This window comes from Giraffa tippelskirchi, chromosome 7 (genome assembly GCF_054371585.1).
Source record: "Giraffa tippelskirchi isolate mGirTip1 chromosome 7, T2T-mGirTip1v1.2.pri, whole genome shotgun sequence".
Lineage (NCBI taxonomy): Eukaryota > Metazoa > Chordata > Mammalia > Artiodactyla > Giraffidae > Giraffa > Giraffa tippelskirchi.
In genome coordinates, this window is record NC_137281.1 from 8217487 (window position 1) to 8243827 (window position 26341).

Here is a 26341-nt window from a genome sequence, read left to right on the forward strand (position 1 = left end):
CCCCCCGGCTCTCCAGTCTCCCTCAAGCCAGATGGGGAGGCAGGAACAACTGTGATCCCTCCCCAACTTGAGTAGAGATTTCCCACCCAGCTGTCACAGCCCCAAGGGAGCCAAGGTGACCCGGGGAAGAGGCAGGCAGAGTTGGCCGAGGACTGGCGGAGAAGCAAAGGAGGCTGAGCCACCAAAGGGGGACCCGAAGTGGGGGGGGGCGGCGTCTTGAGATTGGAGCCTGATGAGTTCCACCATGACACCCTCCATGCAGTTTCCCATGGGCCCTGCCTGCATCTTCCTAAGAAAAGGCATCGCAGAGAAACAGCGGGTGAGGCTGGGGGCAATGGGGAAGGATGGTGGGAAGGGCAAAGGGAGCTGGGATGTGGGGAAGGGAAGGGCTGTGACTGGTACAGTGGAACAGGGGAGCAGGGGGAAGAGCATGAACTGAGAAGGTAGAAGAATCCCAGGGAGCACGGTGGGTCGGGGAGGGGAGGATGAAATCAGAAGTCAGGACCGAAAGGTGGAAGATGAAAGAGGAGACAAAGAAAAGGGGAACTGGGGTGACGTCACTGTTGACCAACATCATTCTTTTCTACGGACACCCATAGTGATGCCAGTGACGATGGTGGTGGTGGTGGTGGGGATAACAGTAGCTGCCATTTATTATTTTTTACTTTGTGCTGGGTCTTAGTTGCAGCATGTGGGATCTAGTTCCCTGACCAGGGATCGAACCTGGCCCCCATGCATCGACTTCATGGAGTCTTAGCCTCTGGATCACCAGGGAAGTCTGCAGCTGCCACTTAAGTCATTGCTGTGTGCCCAGACTTGTGCAAAGGGTTTTTCATTCCTGATATTGTTTAATCCTCACGATCAATGACTCATGAGGTCTGTAATACCCTCATTCCCATTTTACAGATGTGGAGGGTAAGGCTGTGAGTCATGAAGTCCGTTGCTTTAAGCTCTGACAATTAGTAAATGGCAGGGCCAGGACCGTTTGATTTCAGTGGGCATGCTTTTCATTCTTAGTCTTTAAGACTAACTCACTGGGGGGAAAGTGAAAGCTTTAGTCACTCAGTCATGTCTGACTCTTTGTGACCCATGATCTGTGGCCTGCCAGACTCCTCTGTCCATGGAATTCTCCAGACAGGAATACTGGAGTGGGCTGCCATTCTCTTCTCCAGGGGATCTTCCCGACCCAGGGATTGAACCTGGGTCTCCTGCATTGCAGGCAGATTACCTTCTGAGCTGCCATGGAAGCTCCACCTGGGGGGAAGGGGATACTAAAAAAAGAGAAGCTGGGGAAAAGTCTCCAAGGATAAAGGGAGGTATGGGGGGGTTGATGGAATTTCTCTGGGGATGTGCTATGTGCTCAAGCCTGACCCTTCAGGTATGTCCTGGCGTGGCTAGTGGCAATACGAAGGGTTTCAGAAATTCATCATGCTGGCAGTGCTCATCCTGCCTGGGTGCCACTGAACACAGCTCTTACACCAAGGGATTCTCACCCAGCCACTTATGAGCTCTGTGACCTCAGACACGTTCCTTAACCTCTCTGTTCCTCAGCTTTCTCTTAAGTAAGATGGGAATGATACTTGGCTCTACCTCACAGAGTGGTTCTGAAGTTTAAATGAAATGATTGTGGAAGCCCAGCATAGTTAGCACTCTGAATATGTTAACTGATTCTAAGCCTGAGTTTTCCTCATCTGGAGGAGGAGATTGGGTTCCATGGCCTCCAGGATCGGTTTCCGCACAGTGGGATGGATGTCCATTGGGGAAAGGCAGGAGAAGAGAGACCAAGGTTCAAGGATAGGAGAGAGGAAATGAGAAGGGGCGAGGAGGAGTGGGAGGAGCAAATAGCCAGGGAAGGGGAGTCAGGAGATGGGAGAAAGACGGTGAGAAGGGTAGAGGGAAGGGAGAAGGGGAAAGAACCAGGAAAGGATGAGGATGAGACGTGTTTGGAGAAGTGAAAGCGAATCTGATTCTCTCTCCAAATCCCCCCCCACCCCGAATTCCTTTCTAGGAAAGACCACTGGGACCAGATGAGATTGAAGGTAACACTTTCTCCCCCAAACATCCTCGTATCACCATCCACCCATTCGCCTGCACTCTGTTCCTTTGTACATTTCAGTATAAATCCCTCGACACAAAAATTTTACATCACTCTCTCTTCCCACTCAACTGTCATTTTGTGGCAGTTTAAGTACTCCCCAAAGTGTTCAGAAGCCATCCTGACCCCCAAGTGTCTCGGAGACCCATGAATGATGCCTGAGTTGTAAGGATGAGTCCAAAATTGTTCTTTTTTTTTTTTTTCTTCTCTTGGTGATTTTGAAGTTTCTCATTACTTCACCAACAATGTGACGGGCTTCAGTGCTATCATTTAGTGGTCTCAGGAATTATTCCTCTTGCTAACACACTTCATATATCCCTTCTTTTGGACATTTTTATAATGTATTCTTTTTTGAGGAGTCTTGAGTTGCTGCCTCATTGACAGTTTCAAGGGATGCTCCTTTTCCCCAATGACTGTTTCAAGTTGCCCCAAAGTTCTTGTCTCTTAACTTTCAGAGCTCCGGGAAGCATTTCTTGAGTTTGACAAGGACCGAGATGGGTTCATCTCTTGTAAGGATTTGGGGAATCTCATGAGGACAATGGGTTACATGCCCACGGAGATGGAACTGATTGAACTGGGCCAGCAAATCCGCATGAACTGTGAGGCTTGGGGGTGGGAGGAATGACTGGGCTTTGGGAAAGGGTTAAGGGTGAAGTTAGGAAGGATATGGAGGTTGAGAGTAGTTGGAGATGGGGAGGAGGGAAGCAGGTCTAGAAGTCTGGAAGGAAAGAGCTCAGACTGTACTTAGGGAGGCAGCATTTAAAGTGGCTAAAAGGGTGATTTTTAAGATAGATTTGGGTTCAAGTCCCAGTTCTGTTGTTTACTAGTGGTAGTCATTATGAGAAGCAGAGTTAGCCCCCACTCTTGAATCTCAGTTTCCCTGTCCATGCAGTGAAGATGTTATCACTTCTTACCTAGTGAGATTGTAGAAAGGAAGGGATGAATATGTTAATACAGGTAAAGGCTTGCTGCTGCTACTGCTGCTGCTAAGTCGCTTCAGTCGTGTCCGACTCGGTGCGAGCCCATAGACGGCAGCCCACCAGGCTCTGCCGTCCCTGGGATTCTCCAGGCAAGAATACTGGAGTGGGTTGCCATTTCCTTCTCCAGTGCGTGAAAGGGAAAAGTGAAAGTGAAGTCGCTCAGTCGTGTCCGACTCTTAGCGACCCCATGGACTGTAGCCTACCAGGCTCCTCCATCCATGGGATTTTCCAGGCAAGAGTACTGGAGTGGGGTGCCATTGCCTTCTCCGGAGAGAAATGCAGAGGTGACATTTATCTCAAGCAGCCACACACCCCCGGTAAAGGCTTAGCCTCCAGTAAATGCTTATTAAATATAGGTCATTGCTGTCACCACTAAGATTCATCAGTGGAGTGCAGGATTAGACCTGTGTTTGATGCTGAAAACACACTTGGAGTTGGAGCCTAATATTGCTGAATAATGTAACAAAGAAGATGGGTCTTTAGATGGAGACTAGAGTTGATTTTGTGATTGGTAAGATTGCTCCTGGATTTGCGTCTGAGCATGTTCCTGAGTAAACAGCACTGAATTCAAGGAGATTCACCTCTGGAAGGAATTTGGTGCTCGTTTAATTCATATTCTCTCTTCTGCAGATCTACAGATGAGGGAGCCTGGATCTGAACCAATTAAGGGATTTTTCCCAAGTTCACATCAACAGTTAGTTACTTCTACTGTACGTCCCACTCCTGTTCAGATGAGAGGAGCAAGAGGGCTTGAGTTGGCTGAAAGAGGAAGCTCTTAGAAGGCAGAAAGATTGGAGCTGATCTATTTCTTGAACAGAGTCGAAGGGCAAAGTGAGGGAATGGAAGGTTGAGGGCGTATGAAGTCTTACCAGACCTGCCTCTTCTGTCCCCAGTGGGTGGCCGTGTAGACTTTGATGACTTTGTGGAGCTGATGACCCCCAAATTGCTTGCAGAAACAGCTGGGATGATTGGTGTCCAGGAGATGCGAGACGCCTTCAAGGAAGTGAGTTTCCTTATGTTGGAGGTGGTGGAAGGAGACCCCAGGGGTCTATGATTAGTCATGAATGGGAGACAAAACCCTAGTGGCTCAGCGGTAAAGAACCCGCCTGCCAATGCAGGAGACTTGCAGTATGTCCATATACATATATATAATTGTATTTAATTTTGGTTAATTTCTATTAAATTCATTTCTATTTGTATTCAATGGAATATAATTTCAGTTCATTTAATCTGAAAATGAATATTCAAAGCAATTATTGGAAAACTTTGATTTGAAACAACTTGGTGTGCCAATCTACCTTCTCAACTATGAATTTTACCAAACTTAAACACAGATCAGGTATTTCTTACAACATTTAGTGTCTGAATTGAGGTGTGCTCTGAGTGTAAGATACACACTGGATTAAGGTTTAGTGTTTTAGCTTAAGTGTCCCTGGGGGCTGGGTGTGTTAACTAGCCATGCTAAGGACTTACTAAATACGTATTCGATATGGTATTATACTAAGTCTTATGAAATACAGCACTGAAAGTATATAACAGCTTTTCAGCGACTATGAAGCTGGGGAGGTTCCAAACGGGAGAAAAACATCCGATCTCATTGTCCTCCCAGCCCTTCAATCCCCCTCTGAAGCCCATCAATAAAATAGTTTAATCCCAGAAAAAAACAAGAATGTAAAATAGCTCATTAATAAATTTTAAAAGATGTTTTATTTATTTATTTGTCCATTCTGTGGGGCAAGTGGGATCCTAGTTCCCAGCCAGGGCTCAAACCCAGGCCCCCTGCAGTAGGAACTCAGTGTCTTAACCACTGGACCACCAGGGAAGTCCCTATTAATACTTTTCAAATTGATTACATGCTGAAATGATATTTTAAAGTAAAATCGATTATAAAAAATTAATTCCACTTCTTCCCTTAAAATGCATGTGGTGGGGGGACGGCTGCTGGAAGAATTTGAAATTACTGGTGAGGTTCCTGTCCTGTTTCCTCTGGACGGTGCACTGCTGTAGGGGAAATCAGATCTCAGGATTAGGAAGCGGAAGATAGGGACGCTGGAAGGCAGGAAGGCATGTCTGAAGAAGAGCAAGAAGCCTGTCCTATTTGGAGAGGCATGAGCCGGAGAGAGAGGAGGATGAGATAAACAAAGTCTCAGAGGTGCTGAAGGCAGGTCCCCACCCCATAGGAGCGTGCCTGTTGTGGAGCGGTGGTAGGATTTTCTTCTGGGAGGGATAGGAAGCCACTGGAGGACTTTAAGCCAGGGAGGGACAAGACCAATTGGTGGTTTTTGTTTTTAATAATTTTTATTATTTTTTTGGCCACACGGCGCGGCACATGGGCTCTTAGTGCCCGACCAGGTTTCGAACCCACACCCCCTGCAGTGGAAGAGTGGAGTCCTAACCACAGGATCGCCAGGGAAGTTCCTGACTGGTGTTTTAAATGAACTCGAATGTCAAATTCTGACGGGTAGAGAACAGATTATGTAGGACCACAGCGGCAGCTGGAACCAGACAGGAGGCTGTCGGCCATGATCCAGGCAGGAGAGCATTGTGGTTTGAACCCCGCTAGCATCAGTGTAGCCGGAGGACAGTTGGCTCTCAGACATGTTTGGACATAGAAACGACATTCTAAGACTTTCTAGTAGGTTAAAAGTGTGCAGGGACTTCGCTGGTGGTCCTGTGGTTATTACTCCGCGCTTCCGCTGCAGGCGGCGCAGGTTCAATCTCTGGTCGGGGAACCCAAGTCCTGCAGGCAGCGCGGTGTAGCCAAAAAAAATTTTAAAAAGGTGTGCAGCATCCCAAGGGGTAAGCATGGAACAGGGAACAAGAGTCCTTGAACCTGCCTTCAAGGAGCTTGACATTTAGCAGATTATGTACCAAACCTCTTAACTGAGTGGTTTTTTGGCCACAAGTTGAAGGATCTTAGTTCCATCCAGCAGGGATTGAGCCCCAAGCACCAAGTCCTAACCACTGGAACCACCAGGGAACGCCTATCTCTCTCTCTCTCTTTTTAAACTTTTGTTGCAGTATCATTGATTTACAATGTCGTGTTAGTTTCTGTGAACAGTCAAGTCATTCAGTTACAGTGTGTTAGTTGCCCAGTCGTGTCCAACTCTTTGCGACCCCATGGACTGTAGCCCACCAGGCTCCTCTGTCCATGGGATTTCCCAGACAAGAATACTGGAGTGGGTAGCCATTCCCTTCTCCAGGGGATCTTCCTGCCCCAGGGATCGAATCCGGGTCTCCTGAACCGCAGGTGGATTCTTTACCATCTGAGCCACCTTATACAAATATATATATATATTCTTTTTAACAACATTCTCTTCCATTATAGGTTATTACAAGATATTGAGTATAGTTCCCTTTGCTGTACAGTAGGTCCTTGCTGTTTATCTTTAGCTGAGTTCTTGACCCACAGTAAGTGATCAATAAACACTGCTATTATTATTAATGTGGTGGTGGTTGTGGTTAATATTGTTCCCTGTGCTCCACTTCAGTTTGATGCCAACGGAGACGGGGAGATCACCCTGGGGGAGCTGCAGCAGGCCATGCAGAGGCTCCTGGGAGACAAGCTCACGTCCCAGGAGATCTCCGAGGTGGTCCAGGAAGCCGACATTAATGGAGATGGCACTGTCGACTTTGAAGGTGACGCTGTGTGGGGACAGACACCCCTATCTCCCCAGGGTGATTTTTTTCCAAGTTGGCCATTCTTTCTCATTCTCCCTCGGTTTGACGTTGGAGGAGGCAGGGTTAGATTTCGGAACTGTTTGTTGCCTCCCTTTCTGCCCATGTCATTTCCAAAAGCTCATGCCTCTCACCTCTCCTTATATTAATATCTGCACTTGGCCACTCCTTGGAACACCCTGTCCAGAGGCCGATTCTGACTCCACCTCTCCCATCCCTTCCTCGTTCCCTGGGCACCTTTGTCATAGGAACACAATGTCCCATCCGAAGGAGAGTGGACTAGTTAGTGGCTGGGACGCTGGGATCAGATTCATGGGGTTCAAGTTCAGGATCGTCTTTTACTAATGATGTGGTCTTATCCTAATAATCACTTTCTCTCTTTCAATGTCAGTTTTCACATCTGCAAAATGGGGGTAAGGATGACACCTTTCTCCCAAAGTTTTAGAGAAAAGCTAAAAGAAATCATGCACTAGAGACTCCTCTGTTTGTGTGCTGTCTGGAGCACCCTTCATCTTTTCACTGGTTAAGCCTCAGTTATGCCCCTGGATGGTGCCGCCCTCCCCATCTTTCTTGCCAGGCTCAGCATCCCTGAGCTCCCATAACACCCACACCCGCTTCTGCGGTGATGCTGACACATGACATCCTGATATCTTCCAATTGTTGCTTACCTGTTTCCTTCTGAGGCCACAGACGAAATGGTTCATCATTATACCCCCAGTTCCTGGCACAGAGTTCAACACGTGCATTGAGTGACTGGGCTTTCCAGGTGGCCCTAGTGGTAAAGAACCCGCCTGCCAATGCAGGAGACGCGGGAGACGCAGGTTCTATCCCTGGGTCAGGAAGACTCTTGGAGGAGGAAATGGCAACCCGCTCCAGGATTCTTGCCTGGAAAATTCTTGCCAGAGGAGCCTGCTGGGCTACAGTCCACGGGGTCGCAAAAGAGCCGGACACGACTGAGTGACTGAGGACGCACACATTGAGTGATTGAATAAATGAGAAAGACTGGAGTCTCGAGAGGAAGGGATGGGGGTCATTTCTGTGGGAGACACAGATAGGGCATGTCAGGTTCTCACTGTGACATTCTCTGGTGCAAAAATTTCAGCATCTGACTGCTGTCTATAAGGTGAAAGTCTAAAATTCTTAGTTTGATATTCAGATGCATCCATGATGCCCCATAGTAGGCATCAGTGAAAATCTGGAAGAGGTAGAGTTTTTGAGGAACTAGACCCTTGGGTCAATCACAGGCAAGAGAAGGACAGATGAGCCTTGAGACCTGGGTGGGACCAATAAGTTCACCTGACGTTGAGTCACGGCAAAGTCAGGTACAACCTGGGTTCCTTCCAGGGTTCTCCATTCACCATCTACACAATCTCAGGCACATCGGTCAAGCTCACCAGCCTCAGCTCGCTTATCTGTAAAATGGTATTTAACCCTCCCGGATTGGTTGAAAAGATGAAGTCAGAGACTCACAATGACTAATTATTGAACTCTGACTGTGTCTTCTAAGTATTATATTGTTAAACCATCTGAAAGATCTTATAAGGTAAATAGCAGAAATCGAGGTGTAGAGGGATCAAGTCATTAATTTCCCAAAGATCTTTAGTGGTTTCTGACATGTAGTAAGGGCTGAAAAAGTTACAGCTGCTCTTACAAACAGGTGCCTTGCTTGGTGGGGGAGGGATAAATTAGGAGTTTGGGATTAATACACACACTAATATATATATAATATATATCAAAGAGATGAACAATAAGGACCTACTGTAGAGCACAGGGAACTCTCAGTATTCTGTAATAACCTGCATGGGTAAAGAATCTGAAAAAGAATGAATATATCTATGTGTATAGCTGAATCACTTTGCTGTACACCTGAAACTAACACAACATTGTAAATTAACTGCGTGTGTGCGTGCTAAGTCGCTTCACTCGTGTCTGACTCTTTGGGACCCCATGGGCTGGAGCCCGCCAGACTCCTCTGCCCGTGGGGATTCTCCAGGCAAGAATACTGGAGAGGGTTGCCATGCCCTTCTCCATAAATCAACTATACTTCAGTAATTAAAAAAGAAAACACACAAATACCTATCCTGCCTCACCAGAAATTTTGTTTCTGCAGAGTTTGTGAAGATGATGTCTCGTTGAGGAGGTCCTGGGATCCCCAGTCTCTCTCCACCTGCTCGACATGGATCAAGTCGTGGTGGAGGGGAAGACCACATGCCCCACAGGCCCTCCAGAGAGAGAGGGTGGGAGGGTGGGTGGAGACTGGTATTACAGTGCTATGGATTGAGGGTAGACTAGAAACGGTAGCTTTGGCCAGATGGGGTGATGTTACATCCCTGGAACCCGATCAAGGAGGAAGAGGTCTGTGTGAACAGTACTGGGGTCTCCTTGCCACTCCCCCAATCCCAAAGAAAGACTAATGACATCTTTCAACTCGTAATCCTAAATCCTTCTAACCTGGCAGTGTCTCTTCCCCCACTTCCTCTGGGTGAAAAATAGTCTTTTCTCTTGTTTGATTCAGAAGGTTCAACACAGCGTCTACCTTTCCCCCTTCTTGCTTCAGCTGCCTTGAATCCTCTCCGTTTCTTCCTCTCGGTCGAAGAAGGCATGTCCATCATGAGGCTAGAAACAGGGTTCTCGATGAGACTGGGTTTGGAAAGGGTTAATTAAAGAGGCATCCAAGGGAACCTACCCCACCCCACCCCCCAACTTGATTTCCTGGAAGCACAGTCTCTTTTCATCTCTCTAGCCCCCAACTTCCTTCTCCTTGTGTCAGATACTCCGGTCACGGAATTAAATCACAAATCTGGATTATCAAGGTTTAGAGCAAGCTGATCCCCCAGGGGATTAGCCCCCCTCAAAACGACATCATGCAAAGAGAGAGAGGATGGACACCTCCAAATCCTTGGCTCAGCTGGGTCACCACGAAGCCATTCGTGGAAGCCCCCTGCCCCCACGTCTGTCTGCCCTGGGCGGTACAGAGATAGTCCGTCTGTTAGACCAGAAGTCAGTTCTCTCCCTCATACCCTGACCCTGATCTGAGTTAGAAATTGGAAAGATATATTCCTCCTTACCCCTGCCTTCGGTAATCCCAAGGTCCTGCAAATAAAGAGTTCGTTTGAAACCTTCAATTATTTATTCTTAATTAATTGGCCGAGCCAGGTCTTAGTTGCAGCATGAAAGATCTTTAGTTGCAGCATGTGGGATCTGGTTTCCTGACCAGGGATCGAACCTGGGTCCCCTGCGCTGGGAGCATGGAGTCCTATCCTCTGTGTGTGCTCAGTCGCTTCAGTCGTGTCCAGCTCTTTGCGACCCAATAGATTGTAGCTTGCCAGGCTCCTCTGTCCATGGGATTTTACAGGTGAGAGAATACTGGAGTGGGTTGCCATTTCCTTCTCTAGGGGATCTTCCCAACTGAGGGATCCAACAGGAATCTCCTGAGTCTCCTGTATTGGGAGACAGATTTCTTTTATCACTGAGCCACCTGGGAAGTCCCCCTCTTTCACCTTTAAAGTCCTTCAAGTATCAACCTGGAGAATGGCTTGCCTAGTTCAATAGCCTCCTTTTAGAAAATTTTAATTTAAATTTTAAAGAGTGGAACCAGAATAATGTATTTCTTAACTTTGCTGCGGCCACGCTGTTTTGACATTCTTCACTATCCCAAGACTATTTTATGTTTTTTTAAAAAATTTCTTCATTCCTTCCTTTCCTTTTTTCCCCCTTCCACCTTTAATTTATTCAGCAGCAACATATGAAGTGCCTGCTAGTGCCAGGCATTTTTCCAAGCATGAGGCTATAGCAGTGAATAAAATAGCCCCAAACTCTAGACTCCAGAAGCTTCCATTATAATGTGAGGAGATAGACACAGGACAGAATAAATAAGTAAATATAATCATATCTAGAATGTTAGAAGGTGATGAGATGTGGAGGAAAAGGAGCAGGAAATGGGTTAAAGGATGAGAAGGTTCTGAAAGTGGGGAGGGGTTGCCATTCTATGTAGAGAAATCAGGGAGTTTATGGAGCCCTGGGGGCATGTCTGGGAAAGGGCAATTCAGACACGATAGAGTGCAAATGCAAAGGCCCTGAGGCAGGAATTGCACCTGGAGTTCTGGAGGAATTGCAAAGAGACCAGGGTGGCTGGAGAGGGGTAGATGGTTTGGGGTCTGAGTGGATCAGGAATCAACTCAGGCAAGTATGCTTTCTTAGAGGCTATTTTGAGGACCTTGGAGGGTATGGAGCAGAGAAGTGACATAGCCCAGATCCCATTGAACAGATGACTTCATCCTCCTGTCTTACCGATCACTTCCCATCTCTACACTCATCCATCCACCCATCCACTCATTCCTGCACCTGCTCAAACGTAGTATTTGCTGAGTCCCTGATATGTGCCTGGCACTGTTCCAGGTGAATAGAGCAGGATAAGTTACTTGACCTCAACAAGCTTGTAGTCTAGAGACCCGCAAGCCAATAGGATCTCCCGGTGATAATGGAAATGCTCTAGAGCTGCACCATCCAATATGGTAGCCACCAGCTATGTGTTGCTATTGAGTATTAGATGTGGTGAGACTGAGAATCTGGATGTCATTTTATTTTTATTTTGGTAAGTTAATAACATTTTCTTAATACATCATTGGTTTTATGAGTTACTTGTTAAATTTAAATAGCCCCATGTGGCTGTGCTAAGTTGCTTCAGTCGTGTCTGACTCTTCACGACCCCATGGACTGTAGCCCGCCAGGCTCCTCTGTCCATGGGATTCTCCAGGCAAGAATACTGGAGTGGGTAGCCTTTCCCTTCTCCAGGGATCTTCCCAACCCAGGGATCAAACCCAGATCTCCCTAATTGCAGGCGGATTCTTAACCATCTGAGCTACCAGGGAAGCCCTAGGATATTGGAGTGGACAGCCTATCCCTCCCCAGGGTATCTTGCCCACCCAAGAATCGAATTAGGGTCTCCTGCACTGCAGTTGGATTCTTTACCAGCTGAGCTTCTAGGGAAGCCCCAGTGGACAGTGCATGTTCGTCCTATGAGCCTGGGATTATTCCAGGTCCTGGAGATAGTTTACTGATAGTCTTTACTTTCTTGGAGCTTATGGTCTGGTGTGAGGGGAGAAGACAAAAACGATCATTTAATAGAAGTTCAGACTGGGATGAATACTTTGAGGAAGTGGAGTGGTTATACCAAGAGAATTGGTGGGAAGGCACAAGAGCGGCTTAATTTACTGAAAGGGTCAGAAAGGGCACTTAGAGATGAGCTGTCTTCAGTTGGGTTCCCAGGGTTTCTCCCTTGTCTGAGAGTGGAGGTGAGCATGAAGGAGGTTTATCAAACCGTATCCTTGGGATTGATATTTGGGAAGGAACTAGGGTTGCGCAGAGGGAGAAGCTGAACAATGGTGCAAGCTCAACAATCTCAGCAGAGTCCACAGGCGCTCTTGACACAGCTCTTCTGAGTTGTCTCATTTGGGTTGAAACAGCTGGATCTTTAAATCTGCCCGTGGTCAATTCTTGCATATGGACTGTCCTGGGGAGGGCATGAGCTCGGGCAAGGGAGGTATCTCTGAAGCTGAGGACACCCCTGATTCCGGCTTGACCGCTGAAGGCTGCCTGCAGACAGCACTCCCCAGAGGTGAGCGGCAAGTCTTCTGTAGATCTAGTGACACGCATCCCTCTCCATCATGGGGCATTTCAGCAGAGACTGAACAAGGTGAGGAGGAGAGCTACAGAAGCTCAAGAGGGGAAGAGAACTCCAGCACCAGCAAGGCAGAGGCTGGAGTGAGCTTGATGAGTTCAAGGAACAGAGTAGCAGTTTGAGTGCAGTGAGTGAGGAAGTGGGGGGCGGGCAGAGGTAGAAAATGAGATGCAAAGGCTCTAAACAAGGGACGGAGATGTAGGATCTGGGAACAGGACGATTACGGTTGCTAGGGTGTTTTTATGTGATTGAGTGAAGATCTGTGCTATGGCTGTTAAGCTAGAGTGAAAAAGACCTCTCATACATCAATGCGACATCATGTGACTGTAACGATCAGACTGGCAGTGAATGAGGCTGAATGGCTAAAATCTATTCCTAATGTCTGGCTGTGGTGAGGGACAATGGTAGTAGTTGCCCAGAGGGTTTTTCTGTTTTGTTTTTAAATATTTATTTTTGTTGGTGACAGGTCTTCGTTGCTGTGTGTGGCCTTTCTCTAGTTGTGTTAAGCAGGGGCTACTCTTCATCGCGGTGCACGGGCTTCTCACTGCGGTGGCTTCTCTTGTTGCAGAGCACGGGCTCTAGAGCTCGGGCTTCAGAAGTTGTGGCAAAGGGGTTTAGCTGTTCTGCAGCATGTGGGGTCTTCCCGGACCAGGGATCCAACCCGTGTCCCCTGCATTGGCGGGCGGGTTCTTATCCACTGCACCACCAGGGAAGTCCACTGAGAGGGATTTTATGAAGGAGGAGGAGGAGAGGGAAGAGGAGAAGGAAGGAGAGAATGGAGAGGAAGAGAAGAACACCAACAACATGAGGTTGCATCTGGGCTCACAGGAAACAGTCTGTAATCGATTATTGATGTCTGTCACGGGCACCGTAAAGGAATAGTTGAGGCCACCTTGCAATGGGTTTTCTACCCTCCGTTGATGAACTGATTTATTTATTAATGATTTAATAAGTACCTACAAATGCTCCACCCAAGTCTGTAGTTCCCCAGAAAGAGATAGCAGGCTGCAGTTATTTCCTAGAGTCCCTGGGCTGAGAATCTGATCTCCGCACCATGTGAATCACCAACTCAGTCACCAGTGTTTCCTTCCCCACACTTTTGGATCCCTCACCATATCTGTCATTCTAGGAAGCGGAAAAGGCAGCCCGAGTTAACGTGGGGCTCCCTTTTGGTGGTTAGACCACATTTTCCCTCTATTCTTCACAAAGGACCGAGTGATGAAGCAAGACGGTGAACAGCTTCTTTCTAAAGGCGATTATCTAAGCTTGAAAGATTCGATGAAAAAGATGAAGCAGGTTCCAGACTTAATATGTCAGCCTTCCACTGGAGATGTGTCTCCTTCCCTTGAAAATAAAATCAAAAGCCAGTGTTCAGGTAACAGGTACACACTGACTCAAATGTAACATGAATTAAAAAGTGACTTCATGTTGATTTTTAAGATTCAGTTGGGAATAAGATGACGCAGCTGAGCCAAGAGCAGTTAGACACCCCCTGCCCCTCACTTGGCTCATGGGATCAAGTCGGTGAATAATAAGCACCTCAACCTCACCTATGCTGTAATAGTTTCGGTAGAAGCAGCTTTGCAAGGAGATGGTTCTGCTCTTTTTGTTTGTTTATTTGTTTGCTTGTTTTTGGTTGTGTGGCACGGCATGTGGGGATCTTAGTTCCCCGAGCAGGGATCTAGCCTGTGCCCCCTGCAGGGGAAGCATGGAGTTCTAACCATTGGACCGCCAGGGGAGTCCCGAGATAGTTCTTCTCTGATGGTTACAAATTTGAGGCTGGAGACTAAAAATGTTCTTAGACTTAGCCACAGATTGGGAACCACGTGGGTGTTTTTTTTTTTTTTTAGTATTCACCCTGTTAAGATGGGAGCTTCTCAGGTAGTGCAGTGGCAAAGAATCCACCTGCCAATGCAGGAGATACAGGAGACATAGGTTCCATCCCTGGGTTGGGAAGATCCCCTGGAGAAGGAAATGGCAACCCATTTCAGTACTCTTGCTGGGAAATCCCATGGACAGAGGAACCTGGCAGGCTACACAGTTCATGGGGTCGCAAAGAGTCAGATATGACTTAGCAACTAAACAACAACACCAACCACTGTTAAGATGGTGCCTAGAGTCCCAAGCCGACTTCCTCACCTTTCCTCTGTACATGGAAGATAAGTTTCACCATCAAACTAAATTTCAGGGAGAGCCACCAATTTTGGTTCTATAAGCCACATGCAATCGCAAGGATAAATACTGCTGGAATCACCAGGATGGTTACATATCTGATGAGAGGGCTTCTGTTTACTTTCAAATTCCAAATTACAATGTGACAAGGTCAGTGCAGGAGGTCTAGAGAGAATTTTTATAGGCTTTAGAATGTGGAAGCTGGAAGGAAAAGCATAGAAAAAAGGAAGGATGACATTGGTCCTGTGGAGACAGTTGATGATGTATGGGCTGAGGTTGGAGAGAAGGTGAGAGGTGAACCTAAATTTTTCCTTGGTTAGCTACTCTGTGAAGCAGGTAAGGGATCAACAACAAGGCTTCTGGGGACTTGTGTGCATGTGTGTGTGTGTGTGTGTGTGTGTGTGTGTACTCAGTCACAAAGTCATGTCTGACTCTTTTCGACCCCATGAAGCATAGTCCACCAGGCTCCTCTGTCCATGTCCTCCTCTGTCCAGGCAAGCATACTGGAGTGGGTTGCCATTTCCTTCTCCAGGGGATCTTCCCAACCCAGGGATTGAACCTGTATCTCCTGCACTGGTGAGCAGATTCTTTACTGCTGAGTCATCAGGGGGACCAGAGAGGTCTTGGTTATCTCCTTTCAAGTTTGTCCTTTCATTTAAAGTCTCAACTCAAGAAATTCCACTTTCTGAATTTTTCACACCCAAATCCTCCCAGACCTAAAATTTGGAGTGACACCTTTCTGGTTCTGAAATCATTCGCTCGCCTACTCACCCTGCTCCTCTGCTTTTCAGAGACATCCCTATCTCTTCTTGTCTTCTACTTTGGGAAGTTGTCCCAGCCTCCCCCACCCCCGCTAAGTTCACCTTTTCTCTGAGAAATAGAACTCATCTTGCTGGAAAACTCAGCAAATCACGCTGAAAGGAAAAGAGCTCACCTTTGCATCAGCAGTACACCCAAGTGTGGTCCCGGTCATAGTTGTAAGAGGTTGCACACCATAAAAGGTTCTCTTTTGATCCTTTGTCGGTGCAGTTAAAATAATTCTTGTTTTTGTAGTTGAACGGGAAGTGGCAAGGGAAGCCGGGAACCAATGAGGAAATTCCTAGGGAGGAAATGGAGATAAGACGGTGGTTACTCCTGTGTCTTACACTGCCGTGAAGGCTTCATCCTCACTTGGCTTGTGTTGTTTGAACTCTGCTCAGAGGCTCCTGCTGAAGGGGTGATGTGGTGTTGCTGTTGTTGTTTAGTCGCTAAGTCGTGTTGGACTCTTTTGCAACCCCATGGACTGTAGCCCACCAGGCTCTTCTGTCCATGGGATTCTCCAGGCAAGAATACTGGAGTGGGTTGCCATTTCCTCTTCCAGGGGACCTTCCTGTTCCAGGGACGGAATCTGAGTCTGTGGATCCACAACCCACAAATACTGAAGTTAGGAAGATGATCTGGAGAAAGGATAGGCTACCCACTCCAGTATTCTTGCCTGGAGAATCCCACGGATAGAGGAGCCTGGCAGGCTACAGTCCATGGGGTCACAAAGAGTAGGACATGACTACTCGCAAAGAGTAGGACATATAACATCTTATGTAGTGGCTTTCACTTTCAACTCTTCTACACCATTTTATATAAAGGACTTGAGCATCCATGGATGCTTCTTGTTAAGTCCTTTGAATTGGCTTTACCATCTTTCCAGTTCCATTATTAACAGATTTTTCAAAACCTTGTCATATAGCATACTCGTTATTTGTATGAGTGTTGGGTATTTAATATTTAAATTTTATACTGGCCCCTTTCTCTTGGATCTTAAGGAGACCACGTTTTTGCCTGTTGCATTATGGCATTCTTTTCGCTATTTGTTCATCAGATCTCTGAGGACAGGAATCTGCATATTCATCATCATAGCCCCAGTGCTCAGCTCAGGGTCTGGCACACAGTCGGGCTGGGATAGATGTTTGTTGAGTGAATGAATGAAGGAATCCACCCATGCCCACCCAGTCCCCTTCCCCATAGTACTGGTGTCGGCACAAAGACTCCACTTCCCGTCTTTATCCATGTTCTCCGTGGTTGGACACCAGAGCTTGTTGTTTTCATCCTCAAGGCATTCAGAGACCACATTATTTCTGTATATGGCAGGGAAGATACAGGGCTTGCTGAAAGAGTTTCCCCCATACTCTGAAAATAATGATGGAAATGAACATAATTAGAACCTTATGTTCCCAGGTGGCGCTAGTGGTAAAAAAAAAAAAAAAAAACGAAAAAAACAACCTGCCTGCCAATGCAGGAGACATAAGAGATTAGGATTCGATCCCTGGGTTGGGAAGATCCCTTGGAGGAGGGCATGGCAACCCACTCCAGTATTCTTGCCTGGAGAATCCCATGGACAGAGGAGCCTGGCAGGCTACAGTCCGAAGGGTTGCAACGAGTCAGACAGGACTGAAGCAACTTAGCACACACACATGCAGAATCTTATGTAGGAGTAAATGTACTCAGAGATAGGTACCTTGTATACATTTTCATCTCTAGAGGCAACAGTGCTTAGTGAGAAGGTAAAAAGGCACAGGCTTTGGAGTCAAATGGACTTGAATTCAAATTTTAACTCTGACATCACCTTGGGCCATTGTTTCATTGGGACCATTTACTGAATGGTGGGAAAAAATAGCATCTGGTAGAGCTTCCATGGGAAAATTCAGTGGGTTATTATATATAGAGCCTCTGGATCAGATCTAACACAGAGAAGGCACTAGAATGAATGGAGGTTGTTACTCTGTTAAGAGGAGGCCTAGAAGTAAGAGTAAAGGTTAAGGTGCATTGGAATGCAGTGTGGGTGTGGCATTGGGTGAATCTAATTAATAGTCAATTCTAGAAATAGAAATCCTTGAAAACTAGCGTCAGAACTACAGCCCATGGTTTTTGTCCTCAGCACAAGTGGTTTTTCACGCTGGCCTGGGGGACTTGTAATGCAGGAGACCCTGCATTGATCCCTGGGTCGGGAAGATCCCCTGGAAGAGGAAATGGCAACCCACTCCAGTATTCTTGCCTGGAGAAGCCCATGGACAGAAGAGCCATGCTCAGGAGGTCAGAAGGAGTCAGACACGCCTGAGCAGCTGAGCACGCATGCTCACTGCCCTGCCACCATGCCCTCGCGAGAATCATCGTTGGCCAGCGACCCACCCACACCAAACACACCCTCCTTGTTGCAATGCCTCACCGTTGGTTTCACAGTATTTCCACTGCTGCTTCTCATCAAAGCTGGAAGTGACTGAGCACCACTGCCTTCCAAAGAAAGTGCCGTCCGTGATGCAGCCATTATGGGGCTTTCCTTGGTAGATGAAGGGAAAGACACATCGTGGGTAATCTGTACAGAAGGAAGTCCGTGAGTGCTTTGACTTTTTTCTGGTCATTCATTTTTGGCTGCAAGACTCACAAGATCTTAGTTACCCAACCAGGGATCGAACCTGTGCCCCCGCATTGGAAGCCCGGAGTCCTAACCTTTGGACCACCAGGGAAGTCCCTGGGAACCTCTTTTCCAGAATTAAAAATATATATATATCTACTTGTAATTTTCTAATTCAGTTTCAACCAGTTGATCCTGATTTGTTTGAACTACAGAGGAGTTTGCAACAGTGCAGGCTTACCTTGTTTTTAGTCACTTTGCTTTATTGTGCTTTGCAGAGATTGCATTTTTCACAGATTGAAGGTGTGTGGCAACCCTGCCTTGAACAAGTCTGTCGGCACCATTTTCCCAATAGCATTGGCTCACTTTGTGTCTCTGTGTTACATTTTGGTAATTCTCCCAATATTCCACACTTTGAAATTATTATTGTATTTGTTATGGCGGATCAGTGATTTTTGTTTTTCTTTTATTACATAGGCTTAGTTGCTCCGAGGCATGTGGGATCTTCCAGGACCAGGGATCAAACCCACGTCTCCTGCATTAGCAGGCGGATTCTTTACCACTGAGCCACCAGGGAAACCCAATCAGTGATATTTGATGTGATGAATGTAATTGTTTTGAGGCACCATGAAATACATAACCTATGGGTAAGAAGTTGCTTCTAATGGACAAGAAAAGAAAGTATTTTCCTGAGATGAAAACTACTCCTGGTGAAGATGCTGTGAAGAGTGTTGACATTACAATAAAACATACAGAATACTATATGAAGTTAGTTGATAGAGCATCAGCAGGGTTTGAGACGACTGACTCCAATTGTGAAAGACGTTCTACTGTAGGTAAAATGCTATCAAACAGCACTGCAGACTACAGAGAAATTGTTTATGAAAGGATGAGTCAATAGATACAGTAAACCTCTTTGTTGTCTTATTTTAAGAAATGGCCAGTCACCCCAATCTTCAGCACCCACTACCCTGATCAGTCAGCAACCATCAACATCAAGGTAAGACCCTCCACCAGCAAAATGATTACAACACACTGAAGATTCAGAGGATGGTTAGCATTTTTGAGCAATGAGATAGTTTTTAAATTAAGGGTATGTACTTTTTTTAAAGACATATAATGCGATTGCACATTTAGACTGTAGTACAGTGTGACATATCTTTTATATGACCTGGGAAAGCAAAAAATTCATATGACTCACCTTAGTGCAATATTTGCAATGTTTCCCTTCTGGTAACTGTATGTTTGTTTTCTGTGTCTGTGAGTCTGTTTCTGTTTTATAAATAAGTCCATTTGTGTTTAGGCTTCCCTGGGTTGGGAAGATCCTCTGGAGGAGGGCGTGGCAATCCACTCCAGTATTCTTGCCTGGAGAATCTCCATGGACAGAGGTGCTTGGCCGGCTGCAGTCCATGGGGTCACAAAGAGTCGGACACGACTGAGGACTAAGCACAGCCATTTGCATCATTTTCTCGATGCCACTTATAAATGACACCATGAGACATTTGTCTTTCTCTGATTTACTTAGTGTGATAATCTCTAGGTCCATCCACGTTGCTGCAAACGGCATTATTTCATTCCTTTTAATGACTGAGTAATATTCCATTGTGTGTGTGTGTGTGTGTGTGTGTATGCACGCATGTGTATATCTCACATCATCTTTATTGATTCATTTGTCAATGGACATTCAGTTTGCTTCTATGTCTTGGAGAGCACTATTTTTAACACCATTATCTTTTTGGGGGGGCCACGTCATGTGGCTTGTGGAATCTTAGTTTCCTGACCAAGGACTGAACCTGGGCCCTCGGCAGTGAAAGTGCTGAGTCCTAACCACTAGACCGCCGGGAAACTCCTCACTCAATGATCCTTAACATTATTACCCACTATTAACACTCAATGTTTGGCCTTCCAGAGCTTTGTCTAAGCACACCTACATATTATAACTTAACTGCAACAAAAAAAGATCATATTATCCACGCCTACACGTTCTCTTTTGTGATCCGTCCTCTGGAGACACCTGCTGACCGGACGACACGGTCCCACTCACCTTCTGTCATGCAGTGTTTCCACCGTCCGTCATAAATGGCTCTGGTTGAACACCAGGGGGATAAGCTGTTGGCTCTGGTGCAAGAGAAGTAAGTAGAACCCTTGTAGGTGAAGGGAAAGATGCATGAATCTTTCTTATCTGCAGGACAGATGGACAAAGTAGGGGATTAGTCCCAAAGAAAGAGCCAAGGATGAGACTTGGTCTGCTTTATATGATGGCCTGAAGTCTGCATGTATAGTCTTTGCATCTAACTTCCTAATGACATTTAAGAACATTTCCAGCTTATGTTTGGACCCAGAGTAGTAGGAATGAGTTTCATAAACAATGAAGGCAACCAAGATATATTATGTCTCCAAACCAGCATGGCTACCACAAATGTCATACAAGAGACTTTTGGTGAGGGGCTTCCCTGGGAGTCCAGTGGGTGAGACTTCATGTTCCAATGCAGGGGATGTGGGTTCACTGGGGTGGGGGTTTGATCCTTGGTTGAGGAGCTAAGATCCCGGATGCCTGGCAGCCAAAAAAAAAATAGAAAAGAAAACATAAAAAATAGAGGCCATATTGTAACATATACAATAAAGACTTTAAAAAATAAATGGTCCACATAAAAAAATCTTTGGAAAAAAATAATTTTGAATCACAGACTGAAAAACCATTCCATTTTCCAATGCTTTTTCAATCCTTCTGATGACATAAAAGAAAAAGCTTCAATTTAATACTAGTATTTCTCTACCATGTCTCTAATACTTAATAATCTCCCTTTTTAACAAAAATAAAAATAAAAAAGAAAGAGAGAGAGCAGGACTCGGGCTCAAAACCCTATTAGGACAATAGTATCTAGTAGAATTTAATAATAGGCTTTTGCTCTCATAGTATTTATTTTTATTTGTACTTCCTATTTATGGCAAGTAGTAGTGCTTTTATAGATTACAGGGCTGATGCTAACAATTCATTTAAAATAAATGTATTCAGGAAGAGTAAGTACATTGAAAGAAAACTGTTGAGTACAGAATATTTTTGATGGCATGCAGGTGTTGGCAGGTATGGAGGGGGTGAACTTGGATGAGTAAAGTTTAGAAAACACAACTCTTGACCTTTCTATCCTTCTGTACCAGGACGGGGACTTGTCTTTTACACCAAGTATCCTCAGAACCTAGAAGAGGGACTTGCTCATAGCAGATGCTCAAAAAATAACTGACAGAATAAAATAAGTCTGGGAAACAGCATGTGAAATAGCGTTAAACAGGTTTCTTCAATAACGGGTTCATCACAAAAGTCCATATGCAAATGAGGATTGAATTAACAAGAGTTAATTGAGAGTATATTGAGTTGTCCTTTTTATTTTTTTCCCCATTACTCAATAGTGCTAGCGACGAGTGGTCCCTGAAACACATCTTAAGAAATGCTGTTCTGGGACTTCCCTGATGGTCCAGTGGTTAAGACTTCGCCTTCTAACATTGGGGTGCGGGTTCGATCTCTGGTCGGGAAGTTAAGAGCCCACATGTCTCGAGGCCAAAAAAAGAAAAAAGAAACATAAAACAGAAACAATATTGTAACAGATTCAATAAAGACTTAAAAATGATCCACATTAAAAAAAACTTAGAAAAATGAAATGCTGTGCTAACCCAATTCTTCGTTTCATGGAGAAGGAAATAAGGACCCATACAAGGAGTGATTTAAAGTTAATACCTTTTTTTTTTGAGCAGAACTAGTAGAGTGAGAATGGGCTTCCCTGGTGGCTCAGCGGTAAGGAATCCACCTGCTAATGCAGGAGACATGGGTTCGATCCCTGCTCTGGTAAGATTCCCTGGAGAAGAAAATGGCAACCCACTCCTGTATTCTTGTTTGGGAAATACCATGGACAGAGGACTCTGGCAGGCTACAGTCCATGAGGTCACAAAGAGTCGGACACGACTTAGTGACTAAACAGCAACAATTAGAATGAGGACTTGGATTTTTTTCAGCAGGATCAGAACGGCCCTTGCTTTCACTTTGCCATCTCCTCCACGTTCCTCTTTCCCTCCCTCAAAGCAATAATGATGGGTTACTACGAGTAAGATGCTCTGATAGGTTATGTGTCTGCACACACATATGTGCATGCACGTGTGTGCATGTATGTACATGCCTGTCTTCCTGCCTGTGGCATGTGTGTTAGCTCATGTTACAAAGATGGTGAGGCTAAGCTTCCATATATTCACCAAACACAGCTTCCTTCTCTTTCTGAGCTCATAGCTAGAATCCATTTTGCAGTCTCTCTCTCTTTAAAGATTTTTTGATGTGGACCATGTTTTTTAAAGTCTTTCTTGAATTTGTTACGGTATTGCTTCTGTTTTATGTTTTGGGTTTTTGGCTGAAGAGCATGTGGGATCTTAGGTCCCTGACCAGGGAGTGAACCCACACCCCCTGTACTGGAAGGCGAAATCTTAACCACTGGACTGCTGGAGAAGGGTCTGCAGCTTCTCTTATAGTTACGTGGGGCCATGGACTAAGTTATGACTCATAAAATGTGGGTTAAAATGATGTTATCATTTCCTGGCTCAAAAAAATTTTTTCAGTCAGCCCTGCACACTTCTTTGTTTTTCTGTCTGCCAGCTGGGCATAGAATGGTGGATCTCAATGGAGAAAGGGCAATTATGACCCCCCCCAGGGGACATTAGACAATGTTTGGAGACATTTCTGGTTGTTACAAGAGGGAGAGGGAGGAACTGGTAGCTGTGCTACTGATACCTACTGGGTAGAGGCCAAGGATATTGCTAAACATCTTTTTTTTTAAATGTATTATTGGCTGTGCTGGGTGTTTATTGCTATGCATGGACTTTCTCTAGTTGTGGTGAGTGGGGACCACTCTCTAGTTGTGGTGCACGGGCTTCTCATCATAGGGGCTTCTCTTGTTGCAGAGCATGGGCTCTAGGGTGCAAGGGCTTCAGTAGTTATGGTGTAAATGGGCTTAGTTGTCCCCTGACATGTGGAATCTTCCCGGACTAGGAATCAAACCTGTGTCCTCTGCACTGGTAGGTGGATTCTTAACCACTGGACCATGGTAAGGATGTTGTTGTTGTTTAATTGCTAAGTCACGTCCAACTCTTTGCAACCCCATGGCTGGTTCCTCTGTCCATGGGATTTCCCAGGCAAGAATATTGGAGTGGGTTGCCGTTTCCTTCTGCAAGGGATCTTTCTGATCCAGGGATCAAACCTGCATCTCCTGCCTTAGCAGGTGGATTCTCCACCACTGAGCCACCAGGGAAGTCCCTTGCTAAACATCTTACCATGCACAGGACAGGAGTCCAGAGCAGAGTTATCCCAAATGTCAACAATGCCAAGGTTGAGAAACTCTGATAAAGAGGACCCTGCAGAGAATACCGAGGCCCTAGGAGATGGTGGAGCCACAAAACAGAAGGATCCTGTGCCTCTGAATCACAACTATAGAGGCGTCCCACCAAACACCCACAATGAGGTTGAGAGAAGTTCAATGTGAACCTCTATTGAGTTAATCCACTGACATTTGGAAATTGTTGGTTACAGCAATTGGTCCATCACTAACACAGATGTTCAAGACACAGTCTCTGTCTTCAAGGTCTATAAACTAATAGCCCCATCGTTGTTCTGGACCAGGTATTTAACCCTGATGACTTTGGCAACATCCATGATGGGGATGAGAGATGGGTTGGGAGAAAGTAGAAAAGACAGACCTCCATTTTTGAGACTCATCAGTGGGTTGATACAATTAGGGATCTTTAAGTAACATTGCATTTTTCACCTCTGGGTCTCCTCTGGGTCTCAGAACTGTTTGATCTTGGTTTGGTAAAGTTAATATCTGGAAAGTGCTTAAAAGGGTACCTGGAGCATGACTGTTGTTGTTGTGTTAGTTGCTAAGTTGTGTATGACTCGTTGTGACCCCATGGACTGTAGCTCACCACACTCCTCTCTCCTTGGGACTTTTCAGGCAAGAATACTGGAGTGGGTTGTCATTCCCTTCTCCAGCGGATCTTCCCTACCCAGGGATCAAACCAGCGTCTCCTGCATGGCGGGCAGATACTACTCAACAGAAGTTAGCTGTCCTCATCATCAATGATTGTCCTCACCCAGGAAGACCCCTGAGTATACAGGATACTGGTGGTGGTGGGGAGGGCAGGCTGGTACCCTGTGTACATAGAATTAAGTTTATCCTTGGGAGCTGTTAGCAAAAATCAACACTAATAGATACTATTAGCCATCTGTAAAGTAGTCCAGCAGATGGTCTAATCTTCTTAACTGGGTTAAAACCCTCCATAATCCGAGACTTGCTGACCTCTCTGTTCTCACTCCATGATTAACATTCCCTTGACCTTCCTTCATGTTGTCTTTGGCATTTTGCTCATGTCCTTCATCCTGCCCAGAACGACTTTGCTACTCATTCATCAAGACCTGGTTCAGCCTAGATTAACACGCTTGCTTGCTCTTATAATACTCTGGGCCAATCTTTGTAAACGTACTTACCATTTTTAAAAAACTTTTTATTTTATATCAGAATATATCCAACTAACAATGCTGTGATAGATTCAGGTGGACAGCAAAGGAACTGACATACATATACATGTATCCATTCTCCCCCAAACTCCCTCCCATCCAGGCCACCACATATCATTGGGCAGAGTTCCCTGCACTCTGCGGTAGGTCCTTGATGGTGATCCATCTTAAATATAGCAGTGCCATACTCACCAGTTGTTAAGATAATATCAGTTTATGTATCTCTCACTTCCATTCATTGTAAGCACTCTGAGTGTAGGGCATGAGTTTTATTTACTGTTATGTTTCTGGACCAAAGCACAAAGCCAGGCACTTAGGATTCACTCAATGTATATGTATTGAAAGGACTTCCCTGGTGGTCTAGTGGCTAAGACTCCACACTCTCAGTGCAAGGGGTCCTGGGTTCGATCCTTGCTGGGAAACTAGAGCCCACGTGCTGCAATTAAGAGCTCACTTGCCATAACTAAAAGATCCCAAGTGCTGTGACTAAGATCTGTCGCAGCCAAATAAATAAATATAAAAATGTGTATTGAATAAATCAATCCATAAACATGTGTGTGGGGGGGTCTTCCTGGACCAGGAATTGAACCTGTGTCTCCTGCATTGGCAGGGAGATTCTTTACCACTGAGCCAAAAAGGAAGCCCCACAATTTTTTTTTTTTTTAATGAGTATAAAGGAAATGTTCAAGTAAGAGATTCTGAGCTTTCAGTGTACTGGAATTATAGAGCCCCCCCTTTATATTAAAATATTTATATTCCCCTTACCATGTGCTGATTCCCTGGTGGCTCAGATGGTAAAGAGTCTGCCTGCAATGCGAGAGGCCCAGGTTTGATCCCTGGATCGGGAAGATCCCCTGGAGAAGGAAATGGCAACCCACTCCAGTATCCTTGCCTGAAAAATCCCATGGATGGAGGAGCCTGGTGGGCTACAGTCCATGGGGTCACAAAGAGTCAGACATGGTTGAGCGACTTCACTACCCTGCACTGAATCTATGAAAGATGCTTGTGTCTGTTATTTTCTTTAGTCTTCAACATCATCCCATGAGGTGAATGCCATTATTCCTCTTTCACGGTTGAGGACTGACTTTAGAGAGGTTACAGGGCATGACCAAGGTCACACAGAGAAAAAGTGGCAGATCCAGGGGCCACACCCGACGTCGGTCTGAGATTTCTACTAGGCTATCTTCTCCCTACTTGGATCCAGTCATCTTTACTTCAGTCCATTCATTCTTTCCAGGTCCCAAATCCTCCCCATTGTTTCCCAGTATACTCACTTCCAGTTGTTTCGTAGGAGTAGAGGAGGAAGGCCATCCACCCCAGCAGGTAACTGGGCCACCCATTCATCTCGGCTGGCTTCTTCTTTCTGGATTGAAGGAAGACAAAAATTTGGCTCCATGGGTTTCCTTCCTCTTCCACTAACTCCCAGGTTTGATGTCACGCAGGCTATTTTCTTTATGAGATCAAAAGAGTCGGATACGACTGAATGACTAACACTTTCACTTTTCACTTTGTAAGAATAAGCTATTTTTTAAAATATTAGTCATTCAGTCACGTCCAACTCTTTTGATCCCATAAACTGTAGCCTGCCAGGCTCCTCTGTCCATGGGATTCTCCAGGCAAGAATACTGGAGTGGGTAGACCATTCCCTTCTCCAGGGGATCTTTCCAACCCAGGGATCGAACCCAGGTCTCCCACATTGCAGGCAGATATATACATATATATATTCTGTCGTTATGGAGGAGAAGGTGTGATGGAAAGGAAAGATGAAGCATTTGTTGAGCACTTACTATATTCCAGGCTA

The 26341-nt window shown here is 45.7% G+C and overlaps 2 protein-coding genes across 5 annotated transcripts; one reads left to right on the forward strand and one right to left on the reverse strand.

The window, feature by feature from the left end:
* Positions 1-256: 256 nt before the first annotated feature.
* On the forward strand, positions 257-8889 carry CABP5 (calcium binding protein 5). Of its 2 annotated transcripts, none has more exons than XM_081517304.1 (6): positions 257-319; positions 2009-2039; positions 2551-2694; positions 3969-4078; positions 6567-6714; positions 8864-8889. In XM_081517304.1, the coding sequence occupies exons 1-6, from the start codon at positions 257-259 to the stop codon at positions 8887-8889; spliced, it is 522 nt and encodes a 173-aa protein (XP_081373430.1). The 2 variants fall into 2 exon arrangements, with proteins under 2 accessions (XP_081373430.1, XP_081373431.1); XM_081517305.1 differs by having other exon boundaries at positions 269-319; positions 2551-2685.
* A 4436-nt stretch (positions 8890-13325) lies between these two features.
* On the reverse strand, positions 13326-25983 carry ELSPBP1 (epididymal sperm binding protein 1). 3 transcript variants are annotated; one of them, XR_014058490.1, is made up of 6 exons: positions 25815-25899; positions 20035-20172; positions 17805-17951; positions 16633-16768; positions 15540-15704; positions 13326-13777 (listed from the first exon to the last, which is right to left on the reverse strand). XR_014058490.1 is itself a non-coding variant. In XM_081506119.1 (6 exons), exons 1-5 carry the CDS (start codon positions 25882-25884, stop codon positions 15547-15549), a joined length of 672 nt encoding a protein of 223 aa, XP_081362245.1. In that variant the 5' UTR covers positions 25885-25983; the 3' UTR covers positions 13326-13777; positions 15540-15546. The 3 variants fall into 3 exon arrangements, 2 of the variants coding, with proteins under 2 accessions (XP_081362245.1, XP_081362246.1); XM_081506119.1 differs by having other exon boundaries at positions 16610-16768; positions 25815-25983; XM_081506120.1 differs by lacking the exon at positions 16633-16768.
* Positions 25984-26341: the final 358 nt, after the last annotated feature.